The sequence below is a fragment of the Athene cunicularia genome, assembly GCF_003259725.1.
Source record: "Athene cunicularia isolate RWA chromosome 4 unlocalized genomic scaffold, athCun1 chr4_part2, whole genome shotgun sequence".
In the NCBI taxonomy this organism is placed as follows: Eukaryota; Metazoa; Chordata; class Aves; order Strigiformes; family Strigidae; genus Athene; species Athene cunicularia.
In genome coordinates, this window is record NW_020799099.1 from 32,802,234 (window position 1) to 32,829,442 (window position 27,209).

A 27,209-nucleotide genomic window follows, 5' to 3' on the forward strand; every position below is an offset into this window, starting at 1 on the left:
TTCATCTCCTGGCTATAAGTGCTTTATTTGCTGCCAGTTCCAGTTGAAAGAACATGCAGAGGTTTAGAAAACAAACACAGATGTGGTAAAGCAGCCAGCAAGAAATTTAAGGGGAACATCTGCAGTAAAGTACTTGGGTTTGCAAAACTGCACACTGCAGTAATGTTGAAAGTAGTTTTAAAAGCAGTTTGAGCCTAAATTAAGATAGAAAGCCCCATTTAACTGTGGGAGTAATCTGGAGTTACGTATTTTTCAGGCATTTGTTCTAATTAAGCTTGAATAGGTTAATTGGCTGATTTTTTTTTTATTGGCTGATCACAACTGGTAAAAAATGAATCTCTGTGTCCCATCACATGAGATCCTGCAGCGCTCTCAGCAGATGGAGCAGACACACAGCAAGCCAGGTAAACGCGACCGATTCTGTTCCTCACTGTGACTGGGGGCAGTGACACTGGGCTGCAGTTGTTGGGAAGCTGTGCAATCTGTGTTGGATTCCCAGCACTCGGTTTTATCTTTATCAAGCCTTTATTTACTCAGGAGTGTCCAGAGATGGGCAGTGGAGCTGGGGCAGGGCCTGGAGCACAGGTCTGCTGGGGAGCGGCTGGGGGAACTGGGGGGTTTAGTCTGGAGAAGAGGAGGCTGAGGGGAGACCTCCTGGCCCTCTACAGCTCCCTGACAGGAGGGTGCAGAGAGGGGGGGTGAGTCTCTGGAGCCAAGGAGCCAGCGCCAGGCCCCGAGGGAATGGCCTCAAGCTGCCCAGGGCAGGGTCAGACTGGCTCCGAGGAAGGATTTCTTTGCAGAAGGGGCTGTTGGGCGTTGGAATGGGCTGCCCAGGGCAGGGGGGGAGTCCCCATCCCTGGAGGGGTTGAAGAGTCGGGGTGACCCAGCGCTGAGGGATCTGGTTCATGGTTGGACTGGATGATCTTCAAGGGCTTTTCCAACCTGGATGATTCTGTTTTCTTGAGCCAGCGAGGCTTGCCCCACCTCATTCCTCAGTGTCTGTTGTTTGTAGGTGGTTTTGCCTGTTGATGGGAATTTTCTCAGGCATCTTATTTCCAGCTCCCTGGAAGGGCGATGCTGTTGCAGGTGGAGGTAAGGCATAGAACTGAGGTCGTGCAGTCAGGGCGCAGGAAGGCAGCTTGCTTTTTGGTAAGTGCACATAAAACTTCCGAGCAGCAAAGCGATCTCATAAAATTCCTTGGGGCTTAGATAGCCCTATCACTGCTGAGCTGTCTGCATCTCTGCACCTGGATGCAGTCGGAGTGAGCTTAGAGAAAGAGGCTGTTTAGCTCCAGTGTTGGTTTCAGGATCTGCTGCCAGTTATGCTGGTGGCAATTGTGCTTTTATTCCCACTGCTCTCTAAAAAACAAAGCGTCTTACCAAATCACGAGCAGATGTTACTTGCTTTTGATGTGTTCATTCTGCCCTACGTGCGTGCATACTACAAGGGTGAACAACACTGTCACTGGAGTAACTGCCCCCAGGTCCCATCGCATCCAAAAGAAGATCTTGGAGACAGACAGAGGATCCCTCCAGCACCCGGCTGGGATCAGCCTTACCTCCTGTTTCCCTGCAGCGCTTGTTGGTTCACGGTGTGCGCAGAGCCCTCTGCAAAGCTCGGTGATTTGCAGGGCTGCATCCCCCCCTGCAGGCGGACATTTCAGTGAAAGCATTTTTTCTTCACCAGTGTTCAAACAGGAGGGAAGTATGTAGTCTTTCTGATGGGACCGAGAGTGCAGGCATGTATTTTATTTACATTTTAAAATACGCAAGTAGTACGCGCATCACCTTCTAAAGTTCTGTCCGCATCTGAACAGCAGGATGTCTAATCCAAACAGTTCTGCTGCAAGGATAGCTCTATTAGGAATGAGATGCCTTTGGGGAAGAGCAATATTAAAAAGCATTCAAAGCTGTGAAAGTATAACCAAATTCTCACCATCCCCTTTGGATGTAAATAATAAGGTATGAATTTAAGGTTATTTTGAAAGGACGTAATTTTAAAAAATAGGTACAAAGTTATACATGCAAGGTCCTTGCATCATCATGGTGATATGGCAAGTCCTGAAAAAAATAAAATCTGGAAATTACTGTTTTAATATAATAAAATTACAGGGAAATGTCTTTGTATTGATCTTCCATACATAAAAGAGCTCAGACTAAAATCTCCCGAAGGCAAACACGGCTGTGGGTGGCACAGCAGAGGGAGCGCTGCCCTTGGCAGGGGAATGGTTTGGGAGGAATTGGGAGGCCGCGGCCCAAGCCCAGGGGTGAGGAGCAGCGTCGTGTGCGAGGGTGGCTGCGGGGCCCAGAGGGGGCTGGTCAGCAGCGGTCCAGAGCCTGGTCCTGCTCCTCCCGGAAGCCCAGGACATGGTTAAGATCAGCAGGCTGGAAACTTTGAGGTGAGTGGCTGTGAACACACTTGATTCTTCCAAAATGACTTTTTTCTTTGTGGTTAAAGGATGTACTAATAGACATAATTGGGGTTTTGATTTTTTTATGGGTGATGTCAAGGCTTTTAGATGCAGGAAAAACATCAACAGAAGCAGTAACAATTCCACATTTGGCATCAGACATGCATCCCATTTAGACGCAGTGCTTTCATGACCCTGAACGTTTAAAGGCTTTGCCGTTGCAAATCCTGAGTTTAGTTTTAAATGAGAAGAGGTGGTGGGAGTTGGGGCCTGCTGCTGCTGCAGGGCTGCCTCAGCACGGGGAACCAGGACGGGTGGCTCTGCTCCCTCAGCCTGGGGAGGGCAGTGTAACTTCTGCCTCACCGTGATCTTGTTGTGAATGCTAGAAGAAAAACGAGTTTTCTGGCCTTAAATCACAACAGCTTTAGACGCAGGTCAGGCATTATATTGTTGCCACAGCAATCCTATACTTCTCGGGTTTGATACTTCAACACCATTGTCACATTTCCAGCAATAACATTTCTAACAAGTTCTGCACAAAATATTTGTAGTTCTGGTGCCATGCAAGATCAGTAATGGAGCTATTTCCCTGCTGAATGCACGCGTCTCCCCTCGGTGCCTGGAAGGTGATTGCCAGATCTGGGCTGCACCCATGGGTGCCAGTGCTTTCCCAGCAAGAGGAGAAATGGATCAGCTGACAAGCAACGCTGCCAGGCTGCTTGTTGCCACGATCAGTGGCACTTAGTGGAAAACTTGCCTTTTTTTTTTTTTTTTCCCCTTAAGTTTCCTTGTTAGCCAGGACATCCATAGAAGAACCTGTTTGGTTCCAGAGAGGGAACCTGCACTCTTCCTTTCACCCCTCCTAGCCAGATCAAGGCTGACCACATCCTCACAGGGGGTAGAAGGGTGGCAGCTCGTGGCTGTAACACAGGATTTTCCCTGCTGACCAAGGCTTCCTGGCGAGAACCACGCTCTGCAGATGCCAAAGAATACTGGATGCTGTAACATTTCCCCACCACAGCGCACACCAGTCACACTATAAACAAGGTGCTTTGAAGTACAAATGTTTTATTGCAACATTGCATTATTTACAGTACCTTTCGCTTTGTCCCTGGGCACTACCAGAGCCATTTGAAACAGAAAAGCTGCATGATGGTAACTCAACAGCAAAACACGACAGGGCCTGATGCTCCACTGTCCTGCCTCTTGCCTGCTACTGAACACAGAAGTTTGCTGCTCTCCCTGGTCACTTGGAACAACCTGGTAACAAAGGATTTTTGGTCACAAAGGATTGTCAGTTGGTCTGTTGAGGGGGGTGCAGGAACAGGAACAGGAACTTTCAGTCTCCCCAGCTAAACTTTGCTTGGAATTCAGGGTTTCTGTCTGCATAACAAGGAGCCTTTGTACACAGCACGTGTGCAGTTCCTCTTTCAGTTTTTTGATGTAAGTACTGGTTTATTTCCACTCCTTTTTGTTGCTGATTCTCTTTTATTTATGTAAGCCTGAAGTTATCTACCTCCTTTTGAGGCTACATCTTCCTGGCTTAACTATCTTAAAAGAGCCAATACCTCTAGAATTACCACAGAGTTGCTGCTGGATACTGAAACTGCATCTGCCATCTCAGAGTTGCATTTAAAGGTCTTTACAGAATACTGCAACTTTTATGATGTGTTTTCACATTGTATTGAAATGGTGATTTCACCGCTGAAGCCTACATTTTCATACACTATCATCCTGAAGTAAGATAAACTACACAGGTTACTTCAGGAACGACCTCTCACAGAAACTTGCCTCTAGTTACTACAGATATTATTGAAGACTTGAGAGTTCCAGTACTCCAGTGGCTAAACTCAGATCAGGAATAATTTTCAGCTTTCTAACTAGTGTATTAGTTTGAGAAAATCCATTGAAAGACAGGTTTCAGACTGAGTACCTGCAGTTTCCACTGCTGCCAGCAGTCCCCTGGGAGGCGGGCAGTCAACTTCTCTGCTCCAGTTATCTTAGGGTGCAACAGGGATGTCGTTACCTTCTAAACTTGAGATGCTTTGTGTTACAAAGCTTCTTGTACAATTAGGAAATGTTTAAAACTATATTCCTGAAAATAAGTTATATTAAATGGCACTCAAGTCCTCCAGAAAACATGTAGCAGGGCTGTGGGGTAAGGCTCAGCAGCACTAGCTGCTACTCTCTCTCCTTACACCATGCCTGGTTTATAGTTCAGAAACAAGTCCCTGCAACAGCTGCCTCACAATTCTGAAATTACAACTTTTTCAAAAATGGGATGATTGCAGCTTTTGGCAGGTTTTTACCTGTGAGTGACACTTTTATTCCATGTCTTCACAGGCTTTTCTGTATCACTGTTGATAGAAAGCCACCAAAAGCTTTACAGTTGCAGAAGGTAACATTTTCACAGAGAAAATGTATTGGTTTTATTTCTTAACCTACCATATAAAATGCAGCATTTAAAAGCTGTGTCCCTACTGTCATTCCTCTGGAATTTGGAGGAGGCAGCAGAGCTCACATGCAGTCAACAACATTGCTGGATCCTTGGCCCACATCCCGGATCTGGCTGCTGAGGCAGGAGCACACGGCCACGCCTGCCCCGGCTCGGCAGTGTGACACAGAGCCCACGAGTTCCCACCTAGACAGTGGCAGAGGGGAAGAAAAGTAAGTTCCTGTCCTTCCTGAGCAACTTGAAATTATCTCTTTTCTGTGTCTGAAATTGTGTTATAGAGCTTAGCTATTTACTCTGCACAAAACCACATCCCGCTATTTCATTATTATTTCTCTGGTAAATTTAGTGCAAAATCAGACTGAAACAACTAGAAGAATGTAGATTCTTACTGAACAAAGAGAAGAGGACAAGGGATGGAGAGGAGGAGGTGCTCAAATATTTACAAGAATAACCTAATGGCATTAGCAGCACTCTTGCATCGTTAGCTATGGATATTACTCAATTATTACCAGGAAACAACCTGTTGCATGTTATTTCTATCGTGTTGTGTTTTCATATAGACAGGTTTCACTGTCATATTAAGCTAAACAACAAATTTTAAATTACCTATTCACTATGGGATCAAACGCTTCCACTGTATTCAGGTACGTGTTGCCATTATGACCTCCAACTGCAAAAATTTTCCCCATCAGTGTCGCTATGCCAACGCCACCCCTCGGAGTTGTAAGCTCTGCCACATATTCCCATTTGTTACTACGTGGGTCAAACCGCTCCACCGAGCTCAGTGGAGAGTTGTCATCAAAGCCACCTGCAAAAAGTCATCACATTATCAGTTTTTAGCCACTTCCAGCGCTGGTGATATCCAGGATTGACGTTATCAGGCTGTTCCCAGCATTCAGTGAGCCAGCATCCAGCTCTGTTTCTTGACATGAATTTTATAAGCTCCTAAAAATGAATCTGACAGCTCTCCCTCCTGTCACTGTATAGGCATCACCAAGAGTGACAGTTTTCTTCTAGTTGAGTTGCAAGGAGAGGTATTTCTATTATTTTCACCTTGAATTCATCTTACACATAGTTAAAATGAAACAGCTCCTCATTTAGAATAGAAAATAACTAAGACCAGTAAAAGGATGGTCCTGAACTTAGTTTTGGCTTAAGCAAAACACACTCTTGTGGTGTTTTCAAATTACAGCATTACTGAATACTTGACTAGGAAAAAAATCCTCAAGTAGGATTTCAGTGATGCATCCCCCTTGCTGGGGCAGATGTCAGAGGAACATTTTACTCAAAACTTTTTCAATCACTCAGGATAATACACAAGGCAAAGGTTTGCACCTCTCACTGCAGCGTATCTACCTGGCATCTTCATCCCTCAGGAAAGCAAGTGCAAAGTAGAGCAGAACAAGACAGGCCTAGGACAACAGGCAGTGGAATAACTGTGTGAAAAAGCTGCTGTTGTCTACACTCCAAATAGAACTAGAGTGCTTTAAAAGTCTGTGAACTTGAGAATCATTTTCCTGAAATGAATCATGAGATAAGTGAACCTTGAGAGGATTTTCTGTATAGACACATTGTCCTGAACAGTGTAGCCCTTCGGAAATGTGGGTTAGGCACAGCTTTTTATCTCCTTGCTCACAGACCTTTGTTTAAGCGTGGCCTGGTTGTGCTTGCTTGCTTCTCCTGCCCGAGAACACAAAGTACAGGTCAGGTCTATCTGTTCCCCAGTTCCTCTAGCAACAATGGCCTTTTCCAAATGCCAGCACTTGGCAGAAGCAGCACTGCAAAATGCCACAGCCCTACTCACCAACAACGTACAGGCAGCCGTGGAGCTCGCTGACACCATTGCCAGCTCTTCGCTGGCCCATCTCTTTTACTTCTATCCACTTATCCAAGTGGGGATCATATTTTTCCACGCTGGAAAGAGATGCTACACCATCATTGCCACCCACAGCATAAACGTGGTTCTGGAAAACAGTTGTATCAAGAAAGATTGTTTGCAATCTATTTGTATATGCTCAGCTTTTCCTAAGTAATGTTAAAATCACAGGAAAACATGGTATATCCATACAGTCCTGATTATTTACTTTTCTTTAAGAATTCCAACAGCAGACTTAATTATCTAACAAGTTGTAAATTTTGTCTTCCAATTAAAGAAGTGAAAAAGTTACATAGCGTTGCAGATATTTTGCAGAGCATACATAGCAATGGGAAATAAAGTGCAGATGCCTTCAGTACCTTTAAACAGAGTAACCATGAAAACCACAGTCTCCCGAACAAGACCTGAAGCATTAGTCTGACGTTGTTAGAAGGGTCCTGGTACTTGCTCCCAGTCCCTCAAACACTGTTGAAACAGGGAGTGCAGTTCAATTTGAGATGTGCCTTATCTGAAATAGCCTCACCTTTTGCCCAGTTACATAGGAGTTTGATGACTGGAGGTGCTCAGACCCACCAGCTGCATTTTGCTTAAAATCTTGTGTTCTGCCCCCAGACTTGGGAGGAAACAGTCACTTACCACAAGGGCTACGGAGCCAACTCCTCCCCTGGGAGTGATCATTGGGGCGACTGCACTCCATCGGTCAGAATCAATGTCGTATCTTTCCACATCACTGAAGCAAGTGTTGTCATCTAAACCTCCTATCGCATAAATGGGGCCACCAAGGGAGGCGAGAGCGATTCCTCTCCTAAGAAAACCACAGTGCAAAAGGGAATGGGAAAAATACATCAAGTACAATGTTACCTGACTGGCACCCGTTTCAAACTATGGGGGGAAAAAAGTAATGACCATTTTGAAAGTGAAGTTGATAATAAATAATGACCAGGGACTGTGGCTGGCCTCTGCACACCTGTGTCAGTCTTGCAGCTTTAGCCTGAAAGTCTTTGGTATGTTTGCAGCCTCCCATTACAGGGGTTCTAGTTTGACCTTAACTTCACCTCAGCTCTCCCAGGCACCTCTGTGTTATTGTGTGATCCACAAACAGGAGCGTTGCAGCCAGAATATTTTAAGGCTGCAGAGAGACAAACTCCTGTTTGGGTTTTTTTTAAAAAAAAAAAAAAACAAACAAACCCAGGGTGTCATGGAATGCTGTTTTGACTGAATATCACCTAAGGCCCAAGTCCTCTACTTACATGGTTGGATATATTAAATTGTTTGATTTTGCTATCTTGGTACTGAATTTTACACCTCCTGTCTTGTTTTATTGAGTCTGATGGAGAACCAAAACCTCCTGGCTTTATCTTTGTTGGTGTAGCTGCTGCTACAATTTGGGAATTATTTTAATACATATTAGAAGGCAAACCTGTGCTGGATGGTAGATGACTGAACTCTAGCAAGAATTAAATGCAATTTCTTCCATTCTGTTATTTTCTATTAAGTCTGTGGTAAAATAGTTGTCAGATTTTTTTTTTTCTGCTGAGTCTACTGATAAGGAGAGTACCATCAGTACTACAACAGGAAAAGTGTGTTCTGGAATGTAAGCATTAAGTTTTCCCTTGAACCAGCAAGACGGGTGATTTACCATTTCACTGAGAAAATTCTTGTCTCACTACACAGAGGACAGGTTGGAAGATGCTTAGGCAGGAGCAAGGGAGGCACAATCTTTTGTTGCAATATTCTGGGCTTATCTTAAATTGCCTTGACATATAACCGTCAGTGATGGCAGTTTTTTCTCAACTAAGTAACCTGACATCACCTCCATGAATAGGAGGAGTGGAGTGTAGCCAAGGCACAGCCACAGCGGCCCTTTCATTTACCAAGGCACTGCATAAGAAGTGCCACAGAAATTAGCTAGGGCTGATGTTTGCAGAGAGTATGCCCTGAGGTGGTGGCAGGGGGGAGGAAGAAGAGCAAGAAGCTGTGTTCTAGGAGCTTGAGTCTTCTACTTTGATTAGGTCACAGCTACAAATAGCTTTAGGACTTTGCCACGCTCAGTATTTTTCTCCTACTTGTACACAATGCAAATTAAACATTACAACAAATTAAAAAACAGAATGTAGAATTAAGGAGGTTGATTTAATGACATTAGAAACAAAAAATTACAAATCTCGCAGTCCAGTAGCTCCTTAAAAGAATCTTAAATGTCAGAAGGCAAGAAACGTTCTTAGTCTGACTTTCAGCATTTTAGTGCTTCTGGCCTTTTGTGGCAAAAACATTAGCAGCTATTCGTTTCCTGGGCATGAAATATTTCACTGTGCCTGTTCTGCTGGCATTTATCTTGCTCATTCTTAAAAAGAACAAAAACCCCACAGAGCCAGTTAATCAGTTTCAAGTTCTTTATTGGGCATAGCAGAAAGGCCCTGACTGTCAGAATGTAAGTATGGCTGGAGTCAGAAGATCTCTCTGCTCAGAAGCCAGCGCCCCCCCCCCCAAAAAAAAAAGAAAAGAAGAAAAGGATAGAAGAGTACAAAAGAAAGCCAAAATGTAAACATAACCCACGTTCCCAGTCAGGACCTCTCCCTGGAGAGAGGGATGATGCAGTTTGGCACCGGGAAATACCTGTAGTGTGTTATGCACAACTTTATGTTTGTGCAAATATGTGATGTACGCAAGTATGTGATGCAGATTTGTGTTTGCTTTAACAGCTAGTAAATAAAGGTGTTTAATAGCATAAAGAATCAAAATAGGAAAAAAAAGATCCTAAAGATACCACAGTTTGGAACCCAAAATAGAGGCAGGACAAACATGATGTATTTCAGCATCAGCAAGAAAGGATGTATCACAGACTTAAGACTTGAATTTTGGATCACAGGACACATACCTCTTCGTGTTCATTGATGCCTTCATCATCCATTTGTTTGTGAGGGGATCAAATACTTCCATGCTTCCTAAGTGTTCATTTCCATCATGTCCACCTACTGCATAGACTTTACCTGAAACACACACACCTCTTTCGATACAGAGACTGCTTGGCAACATTTCAGTTTTCATTTAGGTATGTGGAGACAAAAAGCTCAAATAGAGGTTAACGTTTTCAAATGTTTTCAGTATCAGGATTTTACTAAGTACAGACGTTACATTTTTATACGCAGTACTCAACCAGAGATCTGTTCTAACGGGGGCTTTTATACAAAGCTTGAGATATACAGACAAAATAAATCTTCCCATAATTTGAGTACTGAAGGTCAGATCAGTTTAGAACATTTATATCGGTTACTCTGAATCTTCTACGGGGGGAAAAAAAATATCTCCGTTCTGCTGTAGCAACACAGGGGCTACCGTGAAGAAGGGGAAGTTGTACTGTGGGTGCTAAGCTTTCCTAAGTAATGTTAAAATCACAGGAAAATGTAGTATATCCATACAGTCCTGATTATTTGCTTGTCTTTAAGAATTCCAACAGCAAACTTAATTATCTAACAAGTTGTAAATTCTGTCTTCCAATTAAAGAAGTTAAAAAGTTACATAGTGTTGCAGATATTTTGCAGAGCATGCATCCATGCTCTGGACTGCATGGATCTGGTTTCAGAAGATGGAGACACATCCTGGAAGAAGTATGGCCTTAGTGACTTGCCTGTATGGATTTAAGTATGAAGGGAGCTAGTAAGAGTACTAACAAGTTCTGTGTGACTCTGCTGTGTATAGCCATTTATTACAAATTGATTAAAGAGAAATGACATCACCTATTAACAGTTCAAAGAATCATAGGATGGTTTGGGTTGGAAGGGACCTGAAAGGTCATCTAGTTCCAACACCCTTGCAACAAGCAGGGACATCTTCAACTAGATCAGGTTGCTCAGAGCCCCATCCAACCTGGCCTTGAACCCTTCCAGGGAGGGAGCATCTACCACCTCTCTGGGCCACCTGTGCCAGTGATTCCCCACCCTCACTGTAAAAAAATTTCTTCCTTTTATCTAGTCTGGATCTATCCTCTCTTAGTTTAAAACCATTAACCCTTGTCCTAGTGCAACAGGCCCTACTAAAAGGTTTGTCCCCATCTTTCTTATAAGTCCCCTTTCAGTACTGGGAGGCTGCAATAAGATCTCCCTGGAGCATTCTCTTCTCCAGGCTGAACAACCCCAACTCTCTCCGTTCACAGTAACATTTTTCCAGTAAGTGCAGTCTCAGATTCTTTCAGAATCAAGAACCCCATGGGGAAGCTTTTACTAAACTGAAGAATGCCCAACAGTTCAGCCATTGCAAGGCAGATTTATTTAGTAAAAGTACTGATTCTAGCAAAAGGAGCAAACAAGTGGCTTTTGAATAGGGTTGCTTGAACAGGGTTACTAACCTCCCACAGAGATCACACCCACGTGCCTTCTCCTGCTGTTCATTTCAGGGCCGAAGAACCAGCTGTTCTTACTGATAGAGTAACATTCAATGCTGCGAAACGGGTCACCTGATCCACCTCTACCACCAACACAGAACAGCACACCTGAAGAAGAAAAACAAGTTTCCAGAAAACTAGCAAGAAGACAGGGGCCAGAGTTGTATAGCAGAGTGAACTGAAAATTACGTAGTTCAGGAGGTTGTATTTTGCTTCAAGGGGCACAGTCACTGCCCTGCATAATTGGATGCTGGATTTTGGCCTTTGCTTGGCATGCTGCTATAGCAATTCAATACCTGTGCTCTTGCAAAACCAGTGCATATTCTAAATACAGTTTTCGTGATTTTGCTCAGGGAGATAAACAGATTGTTAATTGTAGCAATGTAAAGATTGGTATTTGCAGTCTAATATTCATCACTCTTGGTGTAGGTTTGCCAAAGAGTTTAAAAGTTAGCTCAACCTTCTCACACCAAAAGGTAAGTGTCCGCTGGTTTTGGTATAGCTTTGAGCATACTGCCTGGTCATAATATACTTAACAGTTCTAGCTTTAATACAGATGCAGCCCATCAGGACAAGCAAATAATGCCTTAAAGAAAGAAAATGGCTGCTAAAGTTCTGCTAGGAAAATGCAGCACATCACATTCCCTAATTACCCGAGAGGTACAAAATGGCTTTCACAATTTTGCGTGACGTCATTAACAACCATTTATACCAAGCTATGGAACCCTGCACAGATGTGCTGCCTTTTCTCCACACCACTCCCTACGGGATAATCAGACACACATTTAATTACCAGCAGTCTGCTTCCTTGGTGTTGTGCGAATGGAGTACTCAAAGTCTGGCACTGCCCTGCTGCTCAGGTGAAGGTGGTAGTTTCTTGCTTCATCCAGCAAATCCCTACATTTTAGATTCTGCTTGACAATCTCTTCCTTTGCCACAACACCCATAAGGAAACAAATGGGCAAGAGAGGCAGACGTACCTGACAGAAATGAACAGAGTTGGAGTAACTGGCTGGGTCTCACCGTTTGCAGTGACGCACGCGTTACAGATGGCAGCGTCTGAGCCAGCTGCCAGCCACGCGCTCTTCACTAAAAAGAGCGGCTTTTTTTTTTTTTTCCAGAACAACAGTGATACAAACAGTTCTTTTTAGTGTCAAACGTTTGCTACAACCATTTGCATTTAAGCAGCAGTGGAGAACTGTCCCTTGGCCCAGGCTGAGCAGAGGAAGGAGAAGTGCCACTGCCTGTACTGCAACTGCATCTACCTGGCATGATGCAGGCAGCATTGGTGACTTCACCAGGACAGACCATGTCAGGTTAGTCTCCTGAGGGTATGAATTTTCACCTCATTGCTATGCCAGCATAAGAGGGCTTTTGCTATAATGGTTCATTTTCTTTGGGTGGCAACTCAAAAAGGAAACGCTGTCAGCATGAACTAAGTGTCTATTCAGGAGGTATTGCAAGCGCAGTAATACCTTTCTCTACTGCGGACTTGACAAGACTACAGGATTTAGAAAAAAAAGTTGAGAGCTAATAGTTTCCTTCCCCAAGTCCTTCCTGTGGTTCCCCAGAAGAGCTGGTGACCAGGCTGAGGAGCAGAAGGCTCTTTCTGGGCAAGGCTTGAGGTGGTCACTGCCCAGAGCAATCCCCAGTGGCAGGACAGATCCAAAATAAGGTCAGCCTCTCCAAGGCTGCCTTGAAATATCCTCCTCCCCTCCTCCCCATGGTCATTCATTTCAGCAAACCTTTCTTTTGTCCTTGTAAGAGAAACAGTGAGGAACATGAAGTACAATCAGCTGCAAAGGTGAGACAGGTGTTAGCAGGGGGGAACTGAAGCTAAACCACCATCTGACATCCTGGGGTTTGGATGCGGCTCCCAGTCAGCTCAGCAGCAATGGTGAGGAAGTCCAGTATCTCCAGTTCTTCTCAGAGCAGCAGGATGGTGCTGTTCTATGGCTGACAAGTGTCCGTGTCTTCAAGTAAGCAAGTGTCTCTACTGCTTCTTCCTTACCCACTTGCTTTCAGTCCCCCTTCTTCCTTTACTTTGTCCCGGCTTATTTTAGTCTGGTTAAAAGCACCACCATAGCCCTCCTAACATTCATGAGGTTTGCGATGTGGTAAGAACTCAAGGCTGACCAATTCAGAACCTCGCTGTAACAACGAAACCCGTAAGGCTGATTAGGATGTGGATAATAATTGTCCAGAAGCCCAGTCACATTTTCTGCTAGCAGTAAAGGCTCCATATACTCTGGCAAATAACCCATATTTACAGGAAGGGGTTTACTTCTTCATTGCTTTGTTCTAGAGTCTGGTTTCCATGAACAGAATAAAGCAGTTAATCTCATCTGCTAGCATAACTGAACAATAAAAATCAATCTTTTTAAAAAAAAGAAAAATCTCAAATTATATTGCCTGTAAATTTAATTGTAGCGTACTAAAGAAGGGGGGGGGTGGCGTGTGTACCAAAAACCTCATACTAGTCTAGATCAAACTGAAGGTTTTTGGAAAACAGTTAATAAACAGTTGTGATCTTCTACCAGAAATGTGAAAAATGATGCATGAAGACAATGACAGCAGCACGTTAGTGGGCCTCTTGTAACTCACATGATGCCAATATTAGCAATTCTGTCAAATGCAAAATATTCCACGTCAGTGACAACTGAAACAGCACAGTTGATCCTACCTGCTAAGAAACACAGGACGTTTTGCAGAGCATGGCACGTACCCCCCCTCCTCCCCAGCAGAGGTTCTCCAGACCTGACTCAAATACTGGATTTTAAACTCCCATAAGCAGCACATACGGAGCTTGGATAACTGAAGTACCTAAAGCTTTGATGGGAAGAGGTCTGAAGGGTGTTTAATTAGGTTCAGCTGAGTGACCTTTTTATACCTGTACATGTTTCTTTCAGAAGCAGTGGACTCGTATGAAGCCTAGACAATTAAAATGCAAAATCCTTTCAGATCCTACAGGTAATCAGCAGTGCCAGCCTAGTGAGCATTAAAGGGTCTAGTGTGCATTTCCTAGCCTGCTTGTAGGTCTAACACATTTTTGTTAGTTGTTAATGTCCTTTGTTAATTAAATACATGGAACATTCTAGAAGTAGCACAAATTGATGTGACACATCTCTGTTACAGTTTTACTTTCCTAGCCATGTCAAAAACCTCTTCAGCAGCTTTGCTCTCCTTTCTTAGATACAACTGCTTACTAGGAAGGGAAGTGAGTGTTTCAGGCTGTAGTAGTATCAAACCAAGTAATGGCTTTCTGCTCTCCACTGTGTGCAAATTGAAGAAGTTTCTACTCTAACACAGGTGCGGCTTTCTGTTGGCTTCCCACCCCCCAGCCATGAGCATAGAGTACTCTTCTCTCTACAGAAACTGGAGGATATGACTTTTTCCTAATATATTCCAGAGATCTAACCTGCTTCCACTGTCAACTCACAACTGTGAATGCCAAGATGAGGCACCAACTGCTAAGCATGTTCTTCATCTTGAGATCTGCCTACGTACTAAGTTGATTATACAACTAAACCAGGGATGACACAGGCACCCGGCACCTCGGTCCACCCTACCTGCGCAAGTATTTCATCCAGCCACGAAGCATGGTGCTGTGGATTGGCTAGCAGCCACTTGATAGCAGCGTTGTAAACTTGCTTTTCATTTTCAATGTTCAGGTTGCTGGAGGACAGGAGTTTATGGAGGTGCTGTGGTGACATGCTCACGAAGTCTTCGCACTCCACCACTTCTGTAAAATGTTCACAAGCGTACTGATCAGCCATGTCCATCAAGTCGATGCGGTTGTGACTCTCAGCAAACGCCCTGACTGCCAGGCAGTTGGAGGGATGGAAGTGCAGCTTCATGTATTCACAGCACGCCTTGGCTACCAGTTCCACCTGAAGAATGCAAGCAGCATACAAGAGAGGCTGGACGTTATCCACCGTCAGAGTAAGCCGGGAGGAGTACACAAACTTCACTAGGTCTTCTATTGCATCGCCATCAAAGTCCCTGATCTCGATCAACGTCTGCTTGGCTTCAGCCATTTCTGAAAGAAACATGGCTCTGAAGTAAGGTATAACACAAGCTAGCACCAGCTTGTGGCAGGAGATAAGCTTTGAACCAACCTGAAAAAACAAACAAACAAAAAAAAAAACCCCAAACTTTTACTGGAATGTAAGTTTCAGCTATGGAAGGAATTCAGTTAAGCTGAAATAAGAATTCTGAACTCGATATGCATTGAGCTACTATATTTTGTTCAAACAAATTAACTCCATTTCCCTGTGCTTTTGATATTAGATCAACATTATTCTAAGCAGATCTGAGCTGTAACTTGTATGCCAGCATAGGGCATACATAACACAAGGAAGGCATACATAACACAACATAGGGCATACATAACATACATACCTAACACAACATAGGGCATACATAACACAAGGAAGCACTGATCCACTGAACTTGCATTTCTTTAAGAGCCTCATTCTATTTTTAAAATGAATCATCCTTAGGAACCTTCTAGATGCATCATGGAGACAGGAGGAGACTGCTAGGCACTTGTCTGGTTTATGTGCATTCAGATACTTGGGGGGGAAAATTATAAAGTGATGTTTTTTAGACTACTGAATTAAAACCTCTGGACTTTTACAACTATTGAGGAATTGAGAATGCTGTTTTAGAAGCAAATTCATGTAAAACCACAGTAATAACAGCTGTTACAGGGATTATTAAAAGTTATCAATCACTTCAAGACTTTTAGAAGCTGTTAGCCACAAGAGATAGTGTGTTCCCCATTAAGACAAGGTATTGTTCAAAATTCTGATCAGAAAGTGCAAAACAAGCTTTTCACTTACAAAATTCTAGAATTCCATGACATTGGAAGGTAAATGTAAATTAAGTAAATCCACTACTTAATTGTGTTACAGGAGTGCTTTTTTGCAGCCTTTGTCACTCTGCAGCCTGCACTAACATAATGGGATGGCCATGTTAAGCAACCAGTTTCCCCAACAGACTCGAATTACATGTTCATTTTCAGGTGGTGTTACAGTGAGCTGTCTTGCAAGTTAAAAAGAAAAAAAGGATGTTAAATTATAAAGGATACTTTGGAATTTTTTTTAGCTCTGATTCAATACACAGTTGTTCTACCCTTTTTAGAAGTGTGCATTATTGACACCAGTGTAACCTGCCTGGTGAGCAGTAACTTGAGTACAGAAAGCAAACACCCATGCAGGAGTATGCAGATTAAACAAAACAAAAAGATGAATGGTTCAGCGTGAGTTAACAAGATCACTCCAGAAGGAACAGTTCATAGACCTACCAAATGAACAAAAACCAAACCAGCAGGAGAAAAGCAGCTGGTATGCACCGGCCACTCTCCATCTCCTAACAGGGAGCTGTTTGTATATGACAGCAGCAGTACAGGAGGTGGAATTCCAGATGTTAACTCCTTGGAGCAGAGGAAGTCTCCGTGTGCTCCCACAGATGATCACTGTTACAGTGTTGGCACTCCAACTAATGCAAAAACATGCTACCAGCTGGTCTGCTGTATCAGGGAAAGCTCCGAGGCCATTCTCACCTCCAGAGCTTTTTATTCTGCCCATCATCCCATGCTCTCTAATCAGACTTTTCTTTTGAATTAAGTGCTTTCACTCTTCTGACCAGATCTGCTTCATTTTAAAGATGTAGCATGTTCCTGGTATTTAAAAATCAGAATTCCCCTCCAGTTATGAACTACCATATTTTAAGAGCCAGAAGTTAAATCAATACTTGCTCTGACAACAGCAGTGCCTCAGTTGCTCACTATCAGAGGTCACTCAGTAGAGATGTAGTTATTCTTAAAACATGAGAAATGCCTGAACACTACAGAAAGAAAAATCAAGCCCTCCAGAAAACCCTACTTCAAGATATAGTTACCAGTTCCTTGAAAATCAGTGATTTAGGAAGCCTTATGGTATGTTGCTCCATAGATGACACTCTCTACCTGAGGGCTGGAAGCCCAGTCGTGCAATCTAATATTCTTAGATTACCAAAGTAGCTCCACACAAATAATACAAATGAACATTAATACCAAGCCTAACTTAGGGCAAGTTAAACTGCAGCCACAGTAAGTGTATTTGCCAAGGCAGGTTTCCCTAGCAGGAGAATATGTTTAACTGTGTTTATAAAACAAGACTTTCTGCCTTTTTGGCAAGGGTGAGTGGAAAGGGAGAAAGGTGAGGCTGAGGTCAGGAAAAAGGAAGAGGAGGGTTGTTAATGAGTTCTCTAACAGAAATGTTTTTGCTTGTTCTACTTCTGTTGTGCACTGGGGTGGAAGGGAGAGAACCCCTCTTCCTCTTGGAGATTTCCACTGTCTCCCAGTTTTAGAAGATGAGATGCCTACCAGAGGGACGCCAGGGACACACATCTGTCAAGGATTTTCCTAAGAGTAAAACTGGCAGGCAAACAATTTCTCTTAAAGGCATCCATCATTTGTTCTTGGTATAGGAGATATGATTCATCTCCTTTTCTTAAATAACTCACACTACTAAGTTGCCTAGCTAAGCAACACCTAATACTTGTAGGTGCTGGAAACCAGTTACAGATGCTGGATATAAATTTACTGTGATCAGAATATAAGTAATATGCAGCTAAGTAACAAAGAATGCATTAAAGCAATGCTATCCAAGTCACAAAAGTAGTTTCATCCTCCTTTATTCTTTGATTAGCTGTAAAACATAATTGTCTGGGTTGTTGTTTTAGGTTTGTGGTTTTTTCATTCTTTGAGAATGTTGGAAGTTAGATTTGTTCCAGATATGTTCCTGTTTGCTAGGAAATATCTAGCAGAGCAACACAGAATGCAAAAGTAAATTAAAATTGGGGATGAAAGTGTGTGAGAACAAAAGAGGCTACAAGGAGCTGAAACTGCGCAATGATATATCGATCAACTGTGGGAACTTGCTCAGAGACAAGTCGGGTGAGGTCAAAATCAGGCACTTGCTCTCTTAGACTGCCACTAACTTAAGTGTTTACATTTCTGTTGTAAACTTCCTAAATAAGAAAAAAAACCACAAGCATATCTAGCAATGCCTTAGATCCAACAGCTATTCTATGGCTTCCATACCCCTGCCCAAATTCATAGCCACTCCCAGCACATGTATTTGTAGCTTAATCTCAGACTGTTAAATGCAGTGGATGTGTGACAGTATCACCTTCAGTGTAACGTCACAGAGCTCTCCAGCTTCAAAGAAGTGAAGAAGAGAGCGGTGAAAATCCTTCCATGCCTCATTTGCTTCAAATACAAAGACATCTTCTTCACCGTCACTGTTGGAAGACCTAGTTTGCTGCTGCTGCTGCCGCCTTTTTCCCTTTATGAGATGTTGTTTTGCCTGCTCTGGGACCATGGATTCTGACGCCATTGGCTGTTTCTTCCTTCGCTGCGTGAATCTTCAAAAACTCCTGCCAAGAGAAAATCCTGCCCATCAGGAGTCAAGTCCTAAAAAGCAGTGAAGTTCTGTTCACCTTCCTGTTTAAAAAAAAAAAAAAACAACGACAAAAAAACCCAAATGAGACATTAGGTACTGCTAGTACCTAACACTTTGATTACATGTTAGAAGTACTACCTATAATCTTACTTGGAGAAAGGGTGGAAAAAGACCCACAGCCAATAATCCTATGCAGGTATGTTTAGGAAAAGCCATTGTTTGTGAACTTGTTGCCCAAAAGAAAAAGGCAAGGCTGTATCTTTCACCATTCCTGCTCTCGTTGCCATGGATGGCAGAGGAACAGAAAGGACACAGCCCACAAACAGCTGTGCTGCTGTGGTCCCTAAATAGCATCTCTCATCACTGCTGCCACAGACTATTAAGCTGACCCCGGCAGGTATTTTGTATGTACTTTTTACTCAGTTTTCCTAGGACTCTTCAAAAGCTAAAACAATCCTTAAGTGTGTTGTGCATTTATGCAAATGTAAGCAAAATATAAAAACCTCCTACAGAATTAGAGAACAGGAATTTACACTCAGCAACCTTATGACTGATTTACACAATAGCAACTTTATTAATCCAATAGATTGATTACCTAAAGCACAAGTGTTATGCAAAAGTTTGATGCTCTTGCTAATTTTTATTTTAGACTGTTTACGCAGCTTAGCTCAAAATATTTAAGGTGTCTAAGATTTACACAGTTTGGGCTAAAGGAATCTTAGCTATACTGACACCACAGACAACGGGGAGAAGGCTTTTTCTGCTTCTGTCACTCTAATATTTTACTCTTCCTGCTACTGTGAGTTTCAGTTAGGTTAAGCTTGAAGTCCAGCGTTTTATTTGCAAAAAAAGTTAAACAGTAGGGGAAGAGCAAACTTTTTTCCAGTTCGGTATTTAAGTTTCATCTCTGTGTGTCTAAAAGCCATGAAAGCCAACTCAGAGAGATTTAGGCTGTGTGTGCATCTGCATGCTTTGTGGAAGATTAATGAAGTCCACAAGAAAAAATGAAATACCATTTGAAAGCATGATTACTGATTCAGCTTACAAGAAAGAGTTCTGTTAGATTCTGGCAAGGGAAGCAAATGGATTTGTAAAGGTTTAGACAAAGTCTCTGGAGAGCATATTTATTAGCACGTTCTTCTCTGATGCTGGCTAGCTTTGGTTTTCATGTTTTCTGGTTAATTTATTATGCATTCATTCTACACTAAGAGCTGATTGCTGTAGCTCAGTGATTTCTGCTCATGGACCCTGGTGTTGGAGGAAGTGGACTGACTGAAGTAACAAAAAATTCTTCTACAGTAATCCCTAAGTTACATGTCTGGGAGCAGAACCAGTTTTCTTCTTGGATGTTTTGAAAGCGTCCATGCAACTCCTCATGCATTGGTACCAGAGAAAGAGCAGGAAGTGACCCGAAGCAATCATCATACTCATTTCTGCTGTAGGTCACAGGGTTGTTGCCAGCTCCACATCCTGTTTGGTGACAAGGCTGTTGGCTGCACTGGGTCAGGCAGGTTAAGGCAAGATCAGACATGACTAGAATATTCATTAATGGTGCTGTAAGCAAGCCAAGTATTCTTCCTTTAAAAGGTATCTAAGAGAATGATCTTACTTCTTTCAAAACCACAAACTAGCTCAAAGATATTATGGATCACAGGATCTTTGTATAGTTTATAGCAAGGAATACCTTTTTCTGCTGAAAACTTAACTTCTATTACGCCAGATTCGACAAATTACTATACTGTTTTTCTAGTTCATTAGGTGGAAATATCTCAATATTTTCATTCTTTTAACTTCAAATTAATCCTCCACTACTCATACTGACCACCTCTACTTTGATTAACGTGCCCTTTTGAAGAAGTCACTACTCCACTGAGCTATGAAGCTAACACAGAGCTTTGGAGGCAACCTACTGAAGTTACAAAAGGGAACATAAGACAAGCAAAAGAATAAAGAGAGAAGTTGAAATGCTGTACAATGATTTTGAAAAGCATCATGTATTATTCATTCAGAGGTGAGATATAGCAACTTTAGCCTACACTTCTAGGGAACTCTTGCTTATTTTGGTCCTTAACCGACACGCTCAACTTCACCGCTCCCTAGCTATTCACACCTAACAGTATTTCTACAGCCAATTAGAAATGCTGCTTTCAGACAGAACTGCCACTGACTACTGAATGATAGTTCGCAGCTCCCAAGTCATAAGGTTTTTCCATCTGGCATATATGCTACTTTTATCCTTGTGCTTTAACTGCAACTGCACATATACTTTCCAAAACTCTTATGTGTCTCACTGTGAAAAAGGCTGATGGCATACATTTTACCTATTCTGGGTATGTCACTGTAAACATGAACATAAAACCCATGAGTCTTATGATAAATCAGTGCTGTCAGGGTGACTTTTTCTTTTCAATATTTTTAATTAACCGAGCAATAACACAAAAGCCAAACATAATGGATTTTAAGTAATGATCTTCATCCATATCTGATGCTTCTATCAAATGAAAGCTCTTGGAGATGCTCTGAGTTCTCACCTGTAAGAAAAGAAGTTGACCACATATCTGAATTTATATATTTAGTACATACACACTTGGTATTGCAGGGGAAGAAGCTAGAAATCATACCAGAGGAGATGAAGGCCATTAGTGAGGCACACAGCCATGTAGGAGGGAGCTCCCAGTATGGCAATATAAAATAAGTACATGGGAACATGAGAGCAAGTCAGTTACTGCTCCTCTGGTAAAAAGTGTCTGCAACATGTTAAAAATTAACATGTTTAATATAACCTTAAGGAAATATTCAACTAGTGATAGTCTGACACACTTCAGTTTCATTTTGATGAGACTCTGTGACAGACGATAATATCTTAGATGAGATTTTTATTCTTCCCCCAAGTCACCAGTTCAGAGGCGTTTTGCTTCTGTGATACTTGATCATCCAAATCTTTTTAAGATATCTACCCACAAATCCTCCACTTGTTTTAAATACAGTATCTCACAGTTTGAGTCCTCAAACAAATGATAATCTACTCTGGAAAGTACCAGCTGTAGCCATAAGACAGCCGTAATGCTAAGTTTGAAGGACGGAGGGTCAGGTCACTGTATATATGCAGTTAGCTGTTAACTGTATCTGGCTTGAGAATTATGAATTATGAATTATATAATCTATTTGAAAAATCAAGGTATTTTCACAATTGGAGTTTAAGGTGTGTAAAGAGCCACTACCATACTTCTGCAGAGAGCCAGTCTTATCAACACAGTGCACTACTAAACACAAAGAGATGTAAACCGCAATATTAAGACAATGTATTGAAATGTGTGATAGAATCTATCACGACCCAGACAGAAGGAGAGAACAAATATTTCCTTTGCAGAAAATACTGGTTTGGGCTGATCTGAATGCTTAGCTACAGGCCTTTACTGCTCTCAGATTTTAAACAGAACAGAAATGAGTTTTAGTAGTGCTTCAATCAAGATATTAAACTCTGGAAATCTGAAGGTCATGTAGAAGTCATGAAGTTCAGTATATTTTAACTCCACACCTACTCCTCCTTCCAGCTTCAAGTGGAAGGGTAAATAGTTTTGTCATTTCATGGCCTTAAAGGGATAGCATATGAAAAGAGCAATTTCATATCTTCAATTACACAGAAGTTCACTGCTTTAAGAACCACTAGCTAGAAGGACTAATCAGGCTAATCATTTAAGTCAGCAGGCACAATGCTCTGTTAACTATGTACTAAGAATCCACAAACTGAAAGAGAAGAACCATTTACAGATTTGTTCCCTAAATCAGCAGTAATGCAACAATAACATCCAAGCATACTTGAGGTTAGTTTAGTACCAAGTGAATACTGCAGACTTACACATGGAGTCTTTCCTCTCTGGAGCAAAACACTACCACAGTCATTCAGAACCTCAGTAACATGTGTTCCCTTTTCATCTTGGCAATTAAGTCATCCAGCCTCTGTAGAGTCTAGAATTTTGAGTACACTAAGAGGGTAAGTGACCATCACAGAAAGTGACTGACTCTAAGGAAGCTAAAGGAAGTGCCTCATTCATAAGATCATCTGTTATTCCTTGTAGACAGCTGCTTGACACTTTCCATGGAGAAATAACTGTCTGAATAAAAAAAACAAACCACGCATTGTTTATAGCTCACCATTGTTTGTTGAGAGCAGGTCAGCAATTTTCTTTGTTCAAGTTAAATATTTAGAAATATTGATGATGCCTGCAGTTCCCAGAGCTCAACTGTTCCAGACCCCTGAGTTGGCGTTCTGGTCCTCAGGCAAAAGACCAAGGACCCCCTCCTAGCTATTCTTCAACTCCTCAAACTTAGAAAAGCACGCAGGGATGGGACAAGAACAGGCACGTTATCTTACATCTGCTGCAACTCAGACAACAGTAACATGCTAAAGCGAAGCGATTTTGATTCAGACATTCTAGCTGAATCTGGAACTGAATTAAGCATAAAATTCCTCAAGTCACATGTACTCACACTCAGTAGAGGTAAAATACCTCAAATAGTTTTGAAGCAAAAAAGAAATGGATGACATTAGTGGCAGGACGTCACTCTGTTTTCCTGTGATGAAGTTAAGTCCCAGGAATCCTGGCCAAAAAGCCAACCTAGATGCTGGAGCACACAGCCTCCTCGCTCCATCAGGTACCTTGGGAGACAGTACCCCAGAAAGAGGAGATCATCCTCATTTTTCCACTGACAGAAGGGAGGAAGATATTTCAGTGATACGAAACAGAAACAAAACCCAGACTCCCACTATAAGTGCAGCTAGGCAGTGTTCAGATGGGAGGTATTGTGATAGTCATAAATCCAATATTCTTTAGGAGCAGTGGTACTGAAGTTGGAAAAAAGAAGACAGAAGCCCAGGAATAATCAAGATGCAAGTTAAGTTTCACCAACTACCCTGTTTGTAATTTTGGTTACCCACCCACAAGACGAACAAAAAAATCACAGCATGATCTGTGCAGAGAACAGATCGCTCAGAAAACAAAAGGGTCTTTTCATTGAAGGGGAAGAGAAATTTGCCTTCTGTAGATGCAAAGTTTGTATGAGCAGAGAGGTTCTGAAAGTGACTCAACTACAAACAGACTTCATGCATATAAATATGTACAAGTTTGTATGTGTGGCTGGGTAAAACTTACTTGTCGAATACAGAGCCTGATGAGTCTCTCTGGGTGCTGCTGACCACAAGATTAGATAAGCATATGCAGTTACAAACTCTTCTCCAGTTTAACCTAGCTAACAGAACAAGTCTAGCTGTTGCCCTGCATTGTACTAAGAAAAATTTGAAAAAAAGGGCAGCTGGCAGAGCTAAGGAAGAGACAGAAAGTGGAAAGGGCAGGAGGCAGCTGCAGTGCAAACTGCAGTCAAGTAGCATCTTTGGCAGGGACTGCACAGGCAGCTGTTCTCCGTTCAGTCAGGTTACAGCTGTATCACCAGGAAGGCACAAAGGGGTGAAAAAACTGACAGACAAAATAGTGTAGAAAAACCTCAGTTCTCTTCCCTTCTCCATTCACCAATTCCATCAAAGGAGTTATGGAAACCTCATGCAAAATGGCTCAGATGCTTATGCTAATTAGGTCAAATCAGAAAGGTTGGTAAACATGGGAAAGTTCAAGTTACACATTGAATTTACAAGCCTAAGCCTACTGTATTTTTCAGCAGAAAGTTAATTTAACAGGAAAAAAAAAATCAGAAACCACACACCTAACTGGTTTAGCTTGTTTAAAAACACCAAGTTTGCTTTTGTAGAATAAAAAATTTTCTTGGACAACACTACTATAAAATTTCTAGATCCTTTCAGTATTTCAAGGGTTCTTTGTAGCAAAAACTGACATGTATTATTGTTTTGTGTTACCTGTCACACAAGTAGTTCAGGAAACAGTGCAATGGGTACAGTTGGCACCATCTTTCATCTGCTTCTATAACCAAAACCCCATCAATGCTGTAGACACGCAAACAGTGAATGAGGATTGCTCTTTCTGGGAAAAATGCAACAGAGAAAGGACAGAAAAGGTGTTTTGTAGAGCATGAAAAGCAGAGTCAGATGAATCTCCTTTTGAAAGTAGTTCTGCCAAGCAATCCCTTAATCCTTTTTTGAGATAGCTTCTCCACTGCTCATTTGTTCCAATATATGAATATGCTCAACAAAGTTCTGCTGAGGTTTAATCCCAGCTTCCATCAAACACCAGAAAGGCCAACTGTCTTTCAGGCTTTATGGGATGACAGGCTGACAATTTAGTTCAATTTTGCATAAGCAAAAACAACCAACCTAATAAGTATTCCATGATTTACCTACGCTTGATTTGCTTCAGAACAACAACCAAAACCCATCAGAAGCCCCAAAACAACAAAGGACTCTGCTTTGCAGATATAGGTGTACTTAAGAAGTGATTTATTTATGCAAGGTAACCTTGGGCATATCCAAAAAGTAGAACACGAAAGAAAAACCACTGCAAATCAGTACAATTCTTGGGAGAATCAAGCACTGATAATGTAATAAAAATTTTAACTTTACATTTTTAAGAACACAGAACAGGCCCTCACCAAGAAGAGGCACTATTGTCTTCTCTGATGGACCTGATTAAAAATAACAGTAGTTTTGTCTTCACCGCAGTGTTTAGTCCACTTTCTGGGAACTGTTACCAGAGAGCAACATAATTTCTAAATCGTTTGCCAGCTGCCCTTCATCCTAGATGTGTAGCTCAAGGCATAGTATCCACCAGAGCATCCCAGAGCTACAGCCAAACCTCTTCCCATACACCCATCAGCCCCATCCTCTCAGGGCTCTCCGCCTTAGCTGGCAACCATCACCATATTCTCTCATCTAGAGTCAAGATTCACTGAGGCTGCAGCCTCACACTACACCCACAAGTCAAAGGGCTCAAACTATAAGGCAACAGCATCTTCCTTTTGTCCCAGAGCTGTAAGGCTCCTTCAAAATCTGTTTGAAATCGTGAGGGGGCAGACGTAATACAAGATAAAAGTCTTCACAATGGAAGAAGCTACAGCTGTTCATACAAGAAATTATTACAAAATCTGTTTGGTGAGGCCTGCTGAGGAAGAACTTAAGACAGTGGCTAACACATTACTGTGCTGCCTTGCATCATATTACTGGCAGCAATTACACAATGGTTGTGTTCTCTCATGACCACACTGATTAAACTTGATTTTACAAATAGCCATATAGAAAACTGGATGCTAGGCTACCGACATCTCACTAACAACTTATTAAATAAACCAGCTCATGAGTACACTGCTAATCACATGCTGTACAGAAACTACAGGTACAATCTCAGCATGTTACAAAGCAGACACACTTCTTAAGGTGGCATGAGAGTTCACACATAGATTATAGGAGAATCAGCCCAAACTAACTTGAAAACCTCAGACCCAATTGCTTAAAGGTGGCTGAACTTTTTTCAGCTTAATCTCATCACAAGCAATCAAAGCCAGACATGACAGGCCTGCCATGGTTTTAGTCTGTAAACATTTGATGAGCTGTTTTACCTGCTGTAGTACTTTTCTGTAGTCACACGTGTCAACCGTTTCTTGATGATATTTCCAGAAGCCTTTGCAACAGGCCAGGTATCTCTTCAGTTTTGCAACTTTTACTACTGCAAAATACATAGGAATGACTAGACAAAGGAGAAAACACAGCTCTGTGAACTAGGGGGCTCTATCTGGTTGGATAAAACCTTGATTAAATGGTAACTTCCCAGTAAGCAATCGGCTTGAGTGGACATGGGAAGGTGGAACCTATCAAAGCAGGAAGGAAACACAAGAAGGCAATATAAAGAGCTGGTGGAGTTAGGGCATCTGAAATTCTCATTTGAGAAGGAAGGAGAGCCTAGGAGCCCTTGAGGCTCTCCCTGTTTGCAGCACGTAATTTCTTGCTGGCTTTTAACCCAACAAATAATTGGTTTGGGGTAACTGAAGTGACTCAATTTGTTATCCATTACAAGATGTCAATACTAAGCTGCCTGGGGCACTGGTTTCTTGGGCTGCAGTCTCCACAGCAGCAACTTACATGCAGCATCTTGATACGTGTGGACTCCCAGCTCAGTTTATTTGCGTGTTTTTGTCTCCGTGCTTGAATCGTGGTAACGAAGAGCTCTGTGAGTGCAGAACTCCACGGGTGCCTCCCAAACCATCAGCCCTGGGATGCTGAGCACAGCTAGCCCGGGCTGCGTGCCACACTTGCCTGCTCTTCCGCGGGTGATTTGCCAATTAATCAATTCGAGGTTAATTTACAAGAAACCGACGCTCGGTTTGGGTCTCCGAAGCCGGGGGCTGCAATAACCGTTAGCAACGAGCGGGAGCCGGGCCCGTTACCGTTTCCCGCCCGGGGGAGAAGAAGCGCCTGCAGCGGGGTCCGGACCGCCCTACCCTGCGGCGGGCGGGCGGGGGTGTTCGCGGGGTCACGAACGAATGCGGAAGGCTGCGGGGAGGAGGCGAAACCATCCCGACCGAGCGCGCCAAGGCAAGCGGGGCCGCTTCCCCTCACACCTGCGGGGAGGGGGGGGGAGGGGGGCGAGTTACAACACAGGAGGGGCAACCCACCGGCCGAGGGGCGGAGCGCTGCCGCGGGGGAAGGGCCCGGGAGTGGGGTGCAGCCCTCCCG

The 27,209-nt window shown here is 42.7% G+C and overlaps 2 protein-coding genes and 1 long non-coding RNA gene across 6 annotated transcripts in view; 2 read left to right on the forward strand and 1 right to left on the reverse strand.

Moving 5' to 3' along the window:
* The window catches only part of LOC113479585 (AF4/FMR2 family member 1-like), a 320,468-nt gene that overhangs the window by 15,358 nt on the left and 277,901 nt on the right, over nt 1–27,209 (forward strand). The window lies entirely within an intron of this gene.
* KLHL8 (kelch like family member 8) lies at nt 3,024–26,223 on the reverse strand. Of its 4 annotated transcripts, XM_026847739.1 has the most exons (11): nt 26,096–26,222; nt 24,444–24,567; nt 18,302–18,615; nt 14,693–15,241; nt 11,917–12,103; nt 11,088–11,231; nt 9,621–9,732; nt 7,379–7,547; nt 6,671–6,830; nt 5,473–5,674; nt 3,025–5,052 (listed from the first exon to the last, which is right to left on the reverse strand). In XM_026847739.1, the coding sequence occupies exons 3-11, from the start codon at nt 18,506–18,508 to the stop codon at nt 4,929–4,931; spliced, it is 1,854 nt and encodes a 617-aa protein (XP_026703540.1). In that variant the 5' UTR covers nt 18,509–18,615; nt 24,444–24,567; nt 26,096–26,222; the 3' UTR covers nt 3,025–4,928. The 4 variants fall into 4 exon arrangements, with proteins under 4 accessions (XP_026703542.1, XP_026703540.1, XP_026703541.1 ...); XM_026847740.1 differs by lacking the exon at nt 24,444–24,567 and having other exon boundaries at nt 18,302–18,548; nt 26,096–26,223; XM_026847741.1 differs by lacking the exons at nt 24,444–24,567; nt 26,096–26,222 and having other exon boundaries at nt 3,024–5,052; nt 14,693–15,013; nt 18,302–19,304.
* Nucleotides 20,411–23,230, forward strand: LOC113479589. Its single transcript, XR_003398308.1, has 3 exons — nt 20,411–21,107; nt 22,090–22,093; nt 23,072–23,230. It is a non-coding gene; the product is annotated as an uncharacterized LOC113479589 (long non-coding RNA).